General features: G+C 39.1%; 1 protein-coding gene and 1 long non-coding RNA gene across 9 annotated transcripts in view; one reads left to right on the forward strand and one right to left on the reverse strand.

Moving 5' to 3' along the window:
• The window catches only part of dscam (DS cell adhesion molecule), a 445521-nt gene that overhangs the window by 214947 nt on the left and 214837 nt on the right, over positions 1 to 15737 (reverse strand). The window contains exon 1 of one of the 8 annotated variants that reach the window (XM_008107493.3): positions 12823 to 13096. The exons of the other annotated variants lie outside the window; for them this stretch is intronic. Coding sequence (XP_008105700.1) covers positions 12823 to 12883 — 61 coding nt within the window. The 5' untranslated portion in view covers positions 12884 to 13096. Of the gene's footprint in view, positions 1 to 12822; positions 13097 to 15737 lie in introns of those variants that run through there. 8 annotated transcript variants of the gene reach the window in all.
• Positions 6105 to 9772, forward strand: LOC134297470 (uncharacterized). The gene is made up of 2 exons (XR_010004226.1): positions 6105 to 9157; positions 9244 to 9772. It is a non-coding gene; the product is annotated as an uncharacterized LOC134297470 (long non-coding RNA).

The raw sequence follows: 15737 nt of genomic DNA on the forward strand, positions 1-15737 counted from the left end.
ATCACTCAATTCCCTTGAATAGCTCTCTTCTTTCCTGGAAATGCAACTATAGCAATTAGTATCAAACAAGTTGTTTTTCATAATACCCATGATCGGCTACTCAAGGCATCTGCCTCCTCTGTAAGGACAGCCTGGACCTGAGCACAGAATTCCCAGTTCAATACTTTGCAAATTGCAGCAGTGGAAAATACTGTATAAGTTAGGCCAGCTCCCATTTTAAATATCTGATCCTGTTCATTCCAAGTATTTTTAAGTTTCACTAATGTAATATGAAATCTAAAGTAGAATCCACTGCATTCTACACTGAATGAAACAAACCAACCAGGATAAAACATATAACCTAGGTGTTGTATCATCATCATCATCCCACCTCTCCTCATGGCTTGAGATGGGGTACATGGTTTAAACACACAGATAAAATAAATATTATAAAATGCATGTATTAAATACACAGAACAAAAACTGACATCAATACTAATAAAAAAGTGAAGTTAAAATTCTCAGTTTAAAATTGACTGGGTGGACCTGCCAGAAGAGATAGGTCTTCAGTTGTGCTTTAAATTCCAACAGCTAATTTGTCGGAGCTCTGCCAGCAGGTCATTCTACAGTCCTGGGGTGGCCGATGAAAAGGTCCTCTGGGCGACTATCACCAGTAGGGTTCTGGCAAGCAGAAGCAGACACCCCCCCCCCCCCCCCAGAGGACCTCAGTGCCGAATGTAGATTGTATGGGAGAAGGAGGTCCTGTAAATAACCCGGACCAAAGCCATGTAGGGCTTTAAAGGTCAGAACTAACATTTTGCAGTTTGGATGGAAACTAATTAGAAATCAGTGGAGTTGCTAATTAACCGTCAGTATAGGCATATTATGCTCTTGGTGAGATTTCTTCACTTATTTCCTTGAAGGCTGGGAGGGTATGACTTGCTCAAAGTCATCCAGTCGGGCATTTTGTCCCTGGTCTCCTAAATCTCCACACTGTCTCTTAACTTGGTTGCTATCCTAACTGAAAACTATTTGAAAGGACAGAATATTGATAGATATAAGGGTATTATCAAAACATGATGTTCCTTTCAATCACTTGGAAATTCTTCTTGACATTAAATATCAAGAAACACTCTGCAGTTTTTTTCTCTCTCCCTCTCTCTCTGCTTAGTAACATGCAGCTTTGCCTCAAGGAAAATGGATAGGGAGCATAATGGCACCTATGCAGAGATCAACTGTGTAGCCTGATCATTTGCCAAGCATTATTAAAAGCTCCCTGGTATCACTCCAGTCCACTGCCCTTTACAAGCCATCAGCCATCAATTCAAGCCGTCAAACATGATTACCAGAACTCTTTCTGACGCCACTTCCAAACCATTAGCTGTGCCTTTGTTCCCAAGTATACGTAAATCTACCATACTACCCCAACTTCCAAGTTAGATGGCAACTCGTTATATGCCAGAATAACATTTACAGCATTAATGCTCCGATATTTATATTTTTCACAGACAGACAGATACACATACACACACACATACACACACACACACAAGATTGTAGTGGTGGGAGGCACGGAGGAATTTCCACCTCCCTTAGAAAGGAGAACCCACATCATTCTTGGAGCCACATGTGAGTCTTAAGATACTATTTCTTTTGTTTGATCTGACAAAATATTGTCAACCTCAAACATGTATTCTGTCCTCTTCTCATTTTCCTGATTAATGTAATGTCTCCTGCAGCATCTTCACTTCAAAAGCCTAAAATCCCTTATATGTTTTAAATACATAAACTCCAGAATCCATATGGATAAGCAATCCCTCTTATGTAGGTTGCAAACTCACTGGTATTACTGGGCATAATTTTGTATTGCGTATGTATATAATTTTTCATTTATTAAAAAACTTTTATATCAGTTTTCTCCCAAAACAAATAAATTCACCATAGGGTCTAAGTAATTTTGTCATTTATAAACTTCAAGTGACATGTTCAAATGACATAAACAATATTATACTACTTTTCTCACTTCATTGAATAGTATTGTGCAAAAAAGTCCCATAACACAATGTGTACATGTTTTTGCAGGACCAAACAGGCTTCATGGTGCCCAACCAGCTAGAAAGCAACTTCCCTTGAGCAAATATGGGATACAAAAAAACCCCAAAAAAACCCTCCCAACTCTCCAGATTTAAATTGCTGGGACATTTTTCTACCTCACTGAATTCCAGGACCTTCTATGATACTTTGCCCCACAAAAAGGCATGCAGCCACCATTCTTTTGCACAGATTATTCTGATTGGAACAAAAACGTACCACTACTGTAAACATCACAAAATAGCTCAAAAACATTATTAGATTTCTTGGCAGGTTTTTTCCTAGAAAAAGAAAATGGTACATGCCAAGCAGTTGATATGTGGGGACATTGTTTACTGCAGTGCAAGTGACAGTGTGTGTGCGTGTATGTACACACATTTTCAAATTGCCTGTTGACTTATGGTAACTACAAGATTTTCCTAGGGTTTTCAGAAGTGTTTTGGTATCTCCTTCCATGTACATCCCACAGCATCCGGTATTCCCTGGTAGTTTGGGCCCATTTACAATTTTTGATTCTTGTATTTGGTTCTATACTCTGATTTCCTCTACTACCTGGCAGCTCGGCTAGCATGGAATACAACATCTAGGCATCCAAGATTTACAAACAAATATTTATTATCTGTTTCAACAACACACACAGCTATTTTAAGACTGCAAGCTTTTCAGGACCTAGCTCTGCATCTGTAGAATGATCTCCTTTTGGACCTCCAACTGGAGGCCGATTTCACCAGTTTTTTGTAAGGAGTTGGAGATCATCCTCTTTGATTCTTTGGTATAAGCTGCTGAATTGTTGCTGAAGTTGCTGCAGTAGACAGTCGATTTTTTTTCTGTGTCAGGAGCAATCGGAGTTGCTTCTGGAGTGAGAGAATTGGCCGTCTGCAAGGACGTTGCCCAGGGGACGCCCAGATGTTTTTGATGTTTTACCATCCTTGTGGGAGGCTTCTCTCATGTCCCCGCATGGAGCTGGAGCTGATAGAGGGAGCTCATCTGTGCTCTCCCCGGGTGGGATTCAAACCTGGCAGCCTTCAGGTCAGCAACCCAACCTTCAAGTCACAAGGCTTTTATCCCCTAGGCCACCAGAGGCTCCACTAGGTTTTTATCTATATTTATGGGTTTGTTTTCTTGTCAGGAGCGACTTGAGAAACTGCAAGTTGCTTCTGGTGTTATGTCGCTTCTTCTTCTATTTATGGTGTTACATTTTATTGTCTTTGATGACATACATTTGATGTTTTACCCTTTGGTAGAAAGGGCGTTATATATTATTATTATTATTATTATTATTATTATTATTATTATTATTATTATTATTGACACAACGACATTGTATGACACAGCAAACAAGATAGCTATGCTGGATTTTGTATCACAAAATCACCAGCCGAACACTTCCCAAGTGTTTAGGACTATGTGATGTATTTTCAGATGATGTGCACAGATCCCAGTAGGGTGGCCTTTTGCAGTTGACAGATCGTAATTTGGCAATGTCTATTGTTTCCAAATGCCAGCTAAGATCTTTGGCATGGCACCCAGTGTGCCGATCATCACCGGGACCACCTGCACTGGTTTCTACCAGAGTCTTTGAAGTTCAATCTTGAGGTTCTGATAGCGGCTGAGTTTTTCCTGTTGTTTTTCATCAATGCGACTATTACCTGGGATGGCAACATTGATCCAACCCTTTTTCTTTTCCACAACTGTGATATCTGGTGTGTTGTGTTCCAGAACTTTGTCAGTCTGGATTCGGAAGTCCCACCATATCTTTGCATGTTCATTTACCATTATCTTTGCAGGTTTGTGATCTCACCAGTTCTTTACTGCTGGTAGGTGGTACTTGAGGCATAAGTTCCAATGAATCATTTGGGCCACATAGTTGTGCCTCTGTTTGTAGTCAGTCTGTGTGATTTTCTTACAGCAGCTGAGGATATGATCAATGGTTTCGTCAGCTTCCTTGCACAGTCTGCATTATTATTATTATTATTATTATTATTATTATTATTATTATTATTATTATTAGGAGAACAACATTGGGAAGTGAGACTGCAGTTTTCCCTCACACCTACATTTCTTGTATTGTTAGCCCTTCTTAAGCCTGGTTGACATCATCTCACTTAAGGTAGCCAGAGTGAAAACTGAAAAAAGGTTTCTATACCTTTAATAGTTGTGCCGAAGAAGGAATGGCAGCCGGAGTAGCTTGTTACTTGGTCATGTCAAGCAACACTTGCTATAAATCTCTCCTTCGGCACTACAGGCTCTCCAGTTTTCAGTCTGGCAAACCTAACCTTCACACTGCCAGAAGTGTTACCCTTTAAAATGGGTCCCACAGGTTTTACCGGTCTCTGGCTGTGACAAGGTGAATGAGGCAGATAAAGGTAGCTCTTGGCTGGAGTCCAATGACTCCATACATGGCAATGTAATTTTGGCTTTATTTGGTCGTAAGCTTCCTGGAGAACTTTGTGCTTGAAAGATGGAGACATCACAATCCCACCCCCAATCCATACATCAGCACTGTATCCTTGGTGGAATTGGTTTCTAACACATTGGTCTATTTGTTATTTTCCAAAGAGGAAATGACTGTTTCTTTACTGCTTCTCTCTTTCTGTCTGCTGTTCCTTTGGTTTATGGGGGCTTACTGAAAATTACTTCAAGAACTTTGCAATGAAGGAATAAGATCAGCTTCTCATGCATTAGGCAATTTTATTGAGAAAGAACATTTTTTGAAGGCAGCTGGTGAGACACAATTGCATATCATATTATTTGATTAGAAAGGTGTTGGGGGAGGTTCGTGGGGAAAATTTGCAAATCCACCCTATAAGTTGTAAAAAAAATGTAGGTTAGATTTTAGCTGAGGCAATGACTAAAGAATACCGTTATCTAATAAGGTCTGTTCTCAGTAATTACAGTGACACAATCTGATCAGCGAGGACTAAGTATCTTCATCTGAAAGGGATCGGATGAAATTAGTGCTCATGTAATAAGTACCATTTGTCACCATTAGAGAGAGAAGTGTTGACAGGCCCCTGTTGTTGCCATGGCAATCCTTGCCGTTCAGCATCTCTTTGTGTGGGCTTAAACTATAACAAATCATAATAGTCTAGAAGCTAAAGAAGATATTGTCAAGGTAACTTGATTGCAATTTCTTTCTAAGTTGGATCATTTAAGGCTACCTGATGCAAGCATAGCTGCATCACAAATCTCTGGAAGTAGCAATTATCAGAAGGACTTAACAGTGACCTCTGAAATTTTCTGACTAAGCTTTTTGTAAAAAAAAGAAAAAGAAAAAGAAAAGAAAAAGAAAAAAGAATAGAAATAACTCAGTCATTTTTTGTGCTACTGTACTATTAAGATTCACAATACAGGAGGATTCCAAGCAGCAGAACGCATTCTGATAATGATCACAACATGTTGCCTAACATATGCAATGTTACCGATGCCAAAAAAATAAAATTCACAAATCAGACTTTAGGGGAAAGAAATGATTGGTGACCAAAAAAAAAAAATCACATTTGTGATTACTTTTCAAAAGGGTCAGCCTCCTTCAAATTGTTCTGCTCTTGTCTTAAAAGGGAACTGACATAACACTGTTAAAAGATTTACTTGCAAGCCACAATATGTAACCTTTCTATTTATCCTATGCACAAGTGGTATTATCTATAAGCTAGAAATAAAGTCATTTGATAGTTCGTGTTCCACAAGCAACACTTCTATGGCATAATCATAGCAAAAATGTCCCAACATTCTCCTTCTTTCTTCTGCTTTGGGAATTTTAATAGCAGCTCCAAAGTAGAGGTCTATATTCTGAGCCTACATTGAATTGTTCCCTCAACTTTGGTCTTGCACTTTATTACACCAGATCAGCTCAATGCAGCATTGGGCCACCACTAAGCTGGTCAGTGTAGATGTGGTCACAGTATGTTTCCTCTACATTAGTGGTTCTGGACTCCAGCCAAGAGCCACCTTTATCTGCCTCATTCACCTTGTCACAGCCTGAGACTGGTAAAACCTGTGGGACCCATTTTAAAGGGTAACACTTCTGGCAGTATGAAGGTTAGGTTTGCCAGACTGAAAACCTGTCGATCCCCAGGTGTTTTGGCTTACCATTCCCAGAAACCCCAGCCAGTTTACCAGCTATTAGGATTTCTGGGAGTTGAAGATCAAAACATCTTGGGACCCAAAAGTTGAGAACCACTGCTCTACATGAACAATTTATCAAGCACTCATTTCCCCTATATGGTGTAAGGCCAAGGATCCTACTGGAGATGACCATGCCTCAGAGTATTCAGTGCACCAACCATAATGCCCCCGCCAACCTGATCTATGGACCATCAACAAAAAAAAGGTACACACATCCAACCCTAGCCAAACTTGTTCACATAATGATAAACAATGGTTGAAGTATTTAAAGCCAACATGGTGATTCGAGAGTTCAACTAAGACACAGGGAGATCAGAGTTTCAATCCCTGCTCAGACCTGGAAGCCTACTAAGTGATTTGGGGCAAGTTAAATTCTTCCAGAGAAAGGCAATGGAAATCTGCCTTTGAAGCAAAAGAAACCCTTTCATAGGTTCACCATAAATTAGACCTGACCTGAACCAAAAATGGTTTCAGCATTACTTTTAAATCAGAACTTGAACATGAAGTTTTGGTCTTCTGCTATTTACTGATTATGCTGGCTGAAAAACCTGTTAACTGTAATAGATACGTACTTTTTTCAAGCTCTGGTCTGAACCTGTTAATTGTAACCTAAAATGTTTAGATGCTGATACAATGTCATGAATCATTAGACCGAGAAAGTGGAACAATTGTCACACAGCCATGACATGATTATGTGAACATTTGATGACTCCTACCGCACTTTTTGCTCTTCTTTACGCACAAACACAATTCTGTTCTCTCCACTGGCTAATCTTTCCAGGAAGAATGAGAAAATATGTTCATCTGGGATGAAAAGTGTTAAATGTCAAGATAAAATGAATATTTTTATTCATGGTCTATAGTCAATAAAGTTGGCCAAAGCAAATCCATAAATAAACATCAGTGGGGAGAAACATCTAGGAAATCAAAGTACCTGCAGGAATTACTTATTCCTTCATTAATGTTAAGCAGGAAATCTGGCAAAGTGCCACATTTTTTTCATTAAAACAATCTCCCAAAATATCAATTTACATAATAAAACTGTCAAGGCTACAGTTATCATTTATTCTTTTATTATGATCATCTAACAATTATTGCTGTAATGTAGGATGGCCTAGAGACCAGTGAGGCAGATCTAGGCTACTAAAAATAAAACTTTAAAAGTCCCTCTGTTGTCGGTCTGGGACATATTTCCTTACAAACTCAGCCATAATGATGACATGGAATATTCCCAAATATTCTAGTAGTTGAGGGAACTGAACTGTTTGTAAAAAGGTGAGAAAGGCCTTTTGATTTAAGCTTCCTGTACTAAGAATGTCATGCTCTGACAGCAGCCCCTACCTGCTTGACCTTAATGGCTATGAGGACAAACTTACAAATTAAAGACAATGTTTGATAACAATTCAAATTGTGGGAACTTAACAGTTAAATGTTTGATTCTTTTCTATTGACTTTCACAGTTACAGAAAAATTTTAAAATCTGATGATAACTTGTTCAATAGTCAACAGTAGGAATATAAAACTTTCATTATATTGCTTTACATGTAAAAAATCCGAAGTATTATCCCTCCTGGGTGAAATTACAAGAATTTGTATCCCCTTTTGAGACTTTGTAGACCCTAGGATGTTTCTGTGAAAAATTTAGGAAGATTTTTGGGGTATTTAAAATTGCACTTTGTGAAAAAATGCAATAGTTTTGCACAAAAATATATACTGTTAGTTTAAGAAAGCAACAAAAATGAAAAAGACATGGTTAGTAAGTTTTTGTTCTGTGCTGCAGCATGTCCACTGAGTTACCCTTTCTGATCTATGAGAAAAAATGGGAATATTATTTCCATCCTTAGTCAGCATCATGCTCTCCATCTCTGTGTTCTTTCTGATGAGTAACAGAAATCAAGTTTGTAAATACTACTAACATATCTATGGGACATATGTTTCAAGATCCTCCCTGGATAGCTGAAGTTGTGAATAATAGTGAACACTATATTTTGAGAATATTTGGGTCAGATGCATACCATAGAATCAAACTGGAGGACCTAGAGAAGCCCATGAACATTTCCGGAGGGGAGGGGTATATTTTTGAAGTGTGGCTAAGTGAAACTATGGGTATCAAATCTGTGGATAAAGGGATTGTATTGTACATGAAAACCAGTTTGCTTTGCATGGTTTACATAGGTCACAGAATTCAGACTTTCTACTTGCCTAGACTGGTTCATCAATGTACGATATTCAATGGCTACTGACCCTGATGGTTTTTTTTTGCCATCTTTCAGTGCAGAGGCATTACATCCCTGAGCACCAATAGTTTGAAAGAGCACTTGGATATGGTTATTGCCATCATATTCTATTTTTAGGTTGCTCAAAGGAACCCGATTGGCCATTAAGGGAGAGGAGAAGTTGGATTCCATAGCCCTCTTGTTATGGTTGAGCCTTCGGGTTCCGGTAATAGAAGAAGGGGTCGTAAGACTCCTCGAGAGTCAGACTCCTTCAAGGAGCGTGAAAGAAAGCGGCTCCGGGATTTGTTTGCAGCCCCGACAGATGAGGACTCATTTGAGGGTTTTTCTGAGGGTTTGGAGGAAGAGATGGCCAGCTCGGAGGAGGACGACATGGAATGGACTCGTGTGAGGGAGGATTTGGGTGTTGGGGAAACAGGCAATGAAAGCATGGGAGGTGATTGGCGGGTTGCAGGATCAGACCCATGGACTGGCTGGAGGGATGGAGCGGGATCCACAGCTGGGGATGCTGTGGGGCGTAGTCAAAGGTGCTTAAGCTCTGATGAGGATGATGATGTTGGGGCGCCTGGAATTGGGATGGCAGCTGACAGCGATGATGAGCTTGAACTGGGATAAAATGGGGTTTGGGATCAATGTCTAATTGCGTTGGGCAAGGTAATCTGGACAGACGCTTGGGCTTTTGTTGGGGAACTTCCTGAAGACGGGTGTGCTTCGTTACTGGATACGTAAGTTTACCAAGGACACTGGGCATCGACGGCGGGAGGAACTGTGCGGGGTTTTTCTCTGTGCAACTTGTGTTTAATCTCGATAGCTTGGACCTCCGTCGTCTTTTTGACGGGCAATACCTACTCACACTGGATTGACGCTGGACTGACTGACTTCGATTCCGGATTATCCCTTCTGCTGGCTATCGGTGAGACCTTTGGATTCCTTGACGACTACGCTTGGCTAAAGACCTCTGGACCGGATTGGGACCCTGCTGACTGCCGTTACCCTGACTACGACCACGCTTTTCGTTCGCTGCAGGAAGGAATAAACAAGCCTGGTTTATCCCCCTGCTGTTTCTGAATAGCAGAGAGGAATCTGCCACCAGTCTGTTGTTTACATTCTCATTCCTGCTGATTCTCTTTTGTTTGCATTGTTTGCCAGGCTGAAGTAAGCACTTTTGATTTAATCCGGATTATACTTCTGTTTAACCCGGTTTATCCATTTGAACTATTTAAGCTCAAACTGAGCTGTTTTTTGTTACTTGTCACACTGAAGTCAAGTGTTTGCCCTGTTCTTTGTTTCCTACGGGCATTTTTTAGTTCTGTAACCTCAATAAACTGAGTTTTGTTTTACTTGCTGGCGTTCTGTCTCTGACACCTCTGGTCTGATCCAGTAGGACTCCATCTATGTTTATGTATAATTAACACACATACAACATTCCTGATTTCAAATATGAAATCATATTTGCCAGTAAATACCTTTGGAAGCAGAGCATTGTTTAGCAAAACTGACAGCACAGACACTTCAATAGGCAAACATTTACACATGAAGTAAATAGTAAAATACATAGAACATTAGGTTTACAGGCAGTAAAGGGTACACTATCACCTTATTTAAATATTTGCAAGCTGCTAATAACAAAGGCAGATTTGTTGTTTGATTTATTCACAGTTTTAGTGGTGCCCACTTCAAGTGTCAGGAAAACTGCTGGAGAAACTTGACTCACAAACCAAAATTTTCTGTTCATTAATGATACATCAGCCAAATAGCATGTAAGCATATAGATGACTGGCTAGAAAATTTTCCAAGGAGAAACTGGGAGAATTCTGACTTTAATAGATCTTGGTTTCCTTCAGATCATTGCAGAATTAGGGCCTACAGATTGGTCCTGGAATGCTGGATATCTGGGAAACCCTCAACAGATTCTTATGGGGCATCAGAAGGATGGATTGGGGCAGAAAGTGAAAGAAAAAGTTGTTCCAACTGCTAATCAAATATTGGATCTTGTGTTGATATTGTTGTATCCTTGAAATGGGTGTAGTTTCCTCTGCATCCATGAGATAGCAAGGCATAACGTTTCCAAGCATGCCCCTAACAGGTAACTAAAACATATTCCAAACAAGATAATAGAGGGCTGTCCCACACATCATTCTTCCTATCTATTCCCCTGTTCTATCCTTGATCATAATTAGAAGATGTAGAAATGGTATTTGTCTTACACAACATTATTTATTGACTGTAATAAAATCATACTGTCCTGTACTGTAAATAACCAAATAAAAATAAAATCACACAATATTATTTATTGCTGCCTTAGATATAAACTGGGTGCAATTTGTTTTGAGACCCCAATGTCCATGGGGCAGTGAATCCACTCTGGGATTTAGTACAGATTTTAAAGAAAATCCCCAAGGCGTTTGAACCTATTTTGGTATACGGTTTACTATCCTAAATAGCTCTTGTAAACTATTATCATGAACAGCTCTTGTAAACTCCTGACTAAAACCTGGAACAAATTCACCACCTTCCATTAACAGCAAGACCACTAGATGCCATTGTATATATGTACTCATACTGCTTTCAAAGGTATGGATATTGAGCTACGCAGCACAATTTGCATTTCAACATGATCAGGGATGCACAACTAGTGTACCCCATTCAGTCCAATGAAATGAATGCAGTTGTTACCAGATTCAAATGTGGAAGTGTCCCAATTTCAGAGCAGCTACAGGTATTTTCCCCCAGGCTTAGCTTTATGGAAACAGATTTGGATATAACTATTGACACAGCTACCTTGGGTTAGGAAGTACCAACCAAGAAAGAGGTATCTCTGGCTGTGACAAGAGAGGTGATGCTGCTTCATTCCTTCTGCTCCAGCTGAGGCGCCTAACTGGGGCTAGATCTACACTACCATATAATACAGTTTGAAACTGCATTATATGGCAAGGTAGAGCCAATCCATATCATGCACTTACTTTGCACTGTTAAGCACCTGCCCCAAAACCTTCTTTGAGATCATAGCCATTATCACACCCTTTCACAAATTTTCTTATTCTTGACATGACAAGTCACCTTCTGTGGGGAAAAAGACACTGTCAACAGCTAGGAGATTTTTCACCCCTGTGTGAGACCAAAAGATCATAACTTTACTTCAGCAGCATCAATACACAAAAAAGTTGTAATTTGTGCAAAAAACTTGGAATTTTGGGGGGACAAAAAAGGTCCCAAATTGGGCAAGAGAGAGGGAAAGAGAGAGATCCCTATGTTTCTGAAATTTCATATAGTGGGAAGAAATCTTTTAGAATTTTTTATTCTTTCCCATAAGGTGAAATAAAAAAAGATTTCTGTGCTCATGAAAATATATAGATGTTGCAATTTCTAAAAATAAAACACAGCTGGAATCATGTCACTAGTTTAAATAATGAAAAAAATATAATATATATATATATATATATATATATATATATATATATATATATAATTACTTCCTGGGAAATGGTTTAGTTACAATGTAATGAGAACAGTACCTGCTTACACAGGGAGTCCACCACCTCTACTTTTGTCAAGTTACACATCATTATGTACTATGTTGTTATGTGCCGTCAACTCAATCCTAACTTACAGTGACCCTATACAAAGAATTCTTTATAAGATTGATTCAGAGGAGGTTTGCCATTGTCTTATTCTAAGACTTAGAAATTGTAACTTATACCTGTGGCCTTACATATTTATTACTAAACTGATTAGTTCCATCATTCTACTTTGTAACCTTGGATGATAATAGACTATACATGGTTGAGACCATCACCTATCTCACCACCATACAAAAAAAAGTGTACTGTACCTATATTCTCCATCTTCTTGGCATGTTCACAAATCATTACAATGTTGTCAAATCACAACCTTTCAAGCTTTCTTCAGAGTCACTTGCTCTCTGGGGTCATCTCTATAGGTTTCATCTCTTGCAGGTACTGAGCAAAGACTCCCCCTTAGTGTTTAACAGTATCTAAATAAATAAAACTATGGGCCACAATGCAATTGTGAAACGTGTTCCTAGCATCTACAAGGTGCATAATCCTTGGCAAGGGAATGTGAAAACAGTAACAAAAACACTCAACTTTAATAATTGTCTTGAAGAACATTTATCTTGGACATGGAAAATGGCACAAGTTTGGGGTGAATCAACTAATCAAACAGAGCCATTCTGTTCATGGGGCATTGAAACTGTCAGTATCATGCGCACTAAAAGCTGGAACAAAGCAAGAATGGAACGGAGTGGAAAAGATGTAAATGAGTAATAAAACCTTACATTAACCCTTCAGGAGAAAAGTTCAGAAAACAGCCTCATACGTTCAAAACCCCTATTGAAGAGATCTAAAGGAGAGCGGTACTGCTTAATTACCTGCATGCTGTGACTGCTGATCCCTACAATCGTGTTGCTGACAGTTTATCAGGTGCAGCATCCCACTTCCATGTGAAGCGAGTATAAATCACAGGAAGCATGCCCAGGCTATGTCATCTTCCTCTCCAGCTCAATTAGCAAACAACTGTCTTTTCCTCTCAGCTTGCTCCTTTTATCATGTCTTCTCGTGTTTCTCTGCCAGTTTGCTTCTCCTTTGTGCATTAGCAGTTGTGTAGAATGCTAATGAAGAACAGCTTAGCGGAACTGCAGGAAGTTCTTTTAGCAATTTCTTTGGCCCATACAAAGGCCTGACCAAGAAATACTCAGGAATCACGTCAGCTTGGCTACTTTTAACAAAACCAGACTTGTTGCAAGAGAAAGCTTCCTTTTCACCCCAAAACCTGTTTGGACCAACTGCAGCACCCATTCAATCTCTATATAATGGACATAGTATTGCTGCCAAAATCAAATAAAAAAGCCTTGAAAAGAGGAACATCTGGGAATACAAAAAGGGGTCTTATATCATGTCAGACTACTGGACTATTTAGTTAGTACAATCTATATATAGCAACTCTTTCCTAATCTGGATTCCTCAAGGTTATCCTTTTTACCACAATTTCCACGGGTCACAGTTAAATGGTAATGATGGGTATTGTAGTCTTAAAAAGTGCAATGCCACTGATTTGTGAAAAGTTCATCTATTCTGACTGGCAGCAGCTCCTCAGTTTCAAAGAAAAAACCTTGACATCTATGTCATTTTTGTTTTTGTTTTTTAAAGCCAATCAGAGATGCCAGGCTGAGCAGACCCTATCATTATGCAAAGAGAGGTGGCTACCTTTTGCAATGTGTTTGGGATTTCATGAAAACAGAGAAAATGGGTTAGCCACTGCCACTATATTTTTACTATTAAAAAGGAGGACATGTGAGATGATATTTTCTTGTTCCCATGTCAAAATAGTTTGAATGGCTGTGTACTGGGAGGGGGGTACCAGTTGTTCTCCTCTCTCTGGGCCCTTCCAGGCATGCGGATAACCTGTGACCGGTCTCAGAGTCACCTGAGGCATCCAAATGACACCACAGGTAAACCCAAATTAATCTGGAGTAAACTAGGATTTCAGAAGCTTGGGCTAACAGCGGGAGCTCACCCCATTCCCAGATTCAAATCAATGACCTTTTGGTCAGCAAGTTCAGCAGCCCAGAGGTTTAAAATGGAAAGCGCCTTAAATGTATATTTAAATGTATAATTATGTATAATTTTAATGTATATTCTTAATTTTATTGTAATTTTTAATCTTGATGGATTTTTAAATTTGATGAAAACTGTTTTTTGATGTGTATGTTTATATTGTAAGCCGCCCTGAGTCCCCTGATGGGTGAGAAGGGCGGGGTAGAAGTGATATAATAAATAATAAATAAATAAACCCACTGTGCCATTGGGGGCTCATAGTTTCATCCTAACTTGTTTCTGATTAAACAGACCCCAGTTTCCAGAGCTTGGGGATCACAATTAGCTTAAATTCCACGAGTGTTAGCTGAAATTCCAAAATATACATTTTCAATTAACTGATGAATATAAAAGTGAGAGGATACTATGTACATTCAAGGCTTGGCTCAATTTGTTTGTATAGAAGGAAATCATGGATTCTTCTTGATTATCCACCAAGCCCTCAAGCAGCCTTGGCCCCTTTGGGCTACCTAGTCCAAGCAGACCAGCATACCCCATGTTTCCAGAATCAATGAAACCATGCATGTTCATCTTTAGTCAAGGATCTTTGACAAAAACATAGTCTCCAAACGCTAGCCACCCAAAAATAATAGGTACCATGTAACAGAACATTCCCAGACAAGCATGCAGTGGGATGAATGATTCTTATTTCTAGTGGAACAATTGACTCATCTAGCATACAGAATAAGAAATCTTACAACAAAGGAGACACTTTAGGGCAGGGGTCCCCAAACTAAGGCCCGGGGGCTGGATGCGGCCCTCCAAGGTCATTTACCTGGCCCCCATCCTCAGTTTTATAATGTAATATTTTATATCAGTTTTAATAATATATTGTATATACATATAATATTGATAAAAATATTATAATGTTATACAATATAATACTAATAATACCATATAATAATATTAATTATATGTTATATGTTACATATAATATTACAGTATATTGGTATAGTTCAATATCGTAATATAGAATGCTAATATTGTGCTATGCTAATAACATAATATATTGTATGTACATACAGCTGCTTTGAGTCCCCTTCGGGGTGAGAAGCGTGGGATATAAATGTAGTAAATAAATGTAGTAAATAAGTAATTAATGTTAGACTTATGCTTGCCCAAAGTCTGAAATGACTTGAAGGCACACAACAACAACAATCCTAATTCACTTGACTATCTCATTGGCCAGTGGCAGGCCCACACTTTCCATTGAAATCCTGATAGGTTTATGTTGGTTAAAATTGTTTTCATTTTTAAATATTGTATTGTTCTTTCATTATTGTTGTTTTGCACTGCAAATAAGACATATGCAGTGTGCACAGGAATTTGTTCAAATTTTTTTCAAATGATAATTCGGCCCCCCAACAGTCTGAACGATTGTGGACCAGCCCTCTGCTTTAAAGGTTTGAGGACACCTGCTTTAGGGTCTGGCCATCCATCAACCTCTCCATGTGAAAGTCAAACCAAACAGGAGATTACATCCAAAGGGAGGAAACTGCTTCCAGTTTCAGGAAAGCCAGAATTTCCACTACATTAGGATGCAGAGGAGGAACAAATTGTTTAGGCAAGAATCAAGTCCCTCCTGGCAGTGTGATGTTCATTATTTTGAGGAAAATGTTAGGAAAGTTTTTGGCAAGCTCAGGTAACAGCACATGCTGTGTCTATGTTGTATGATTCCTACCCCTGTCTG

This window comes from Anolis carolinensis, chromosome 3 (assembly GCF_035594765.1).
Source record: "Anolis carolinensis isolate JA03-04 chromosome 3, rAnoCar3.1.pri, whole genome shotgun sequence".
Classification (NCBI taxonomy): domain Eukaryota; kingdom Metazoa; phylum Chordata; class Lepidosauria; order Squamata; family Dactyloidae; genus Anolis; species Anolis carolinensis.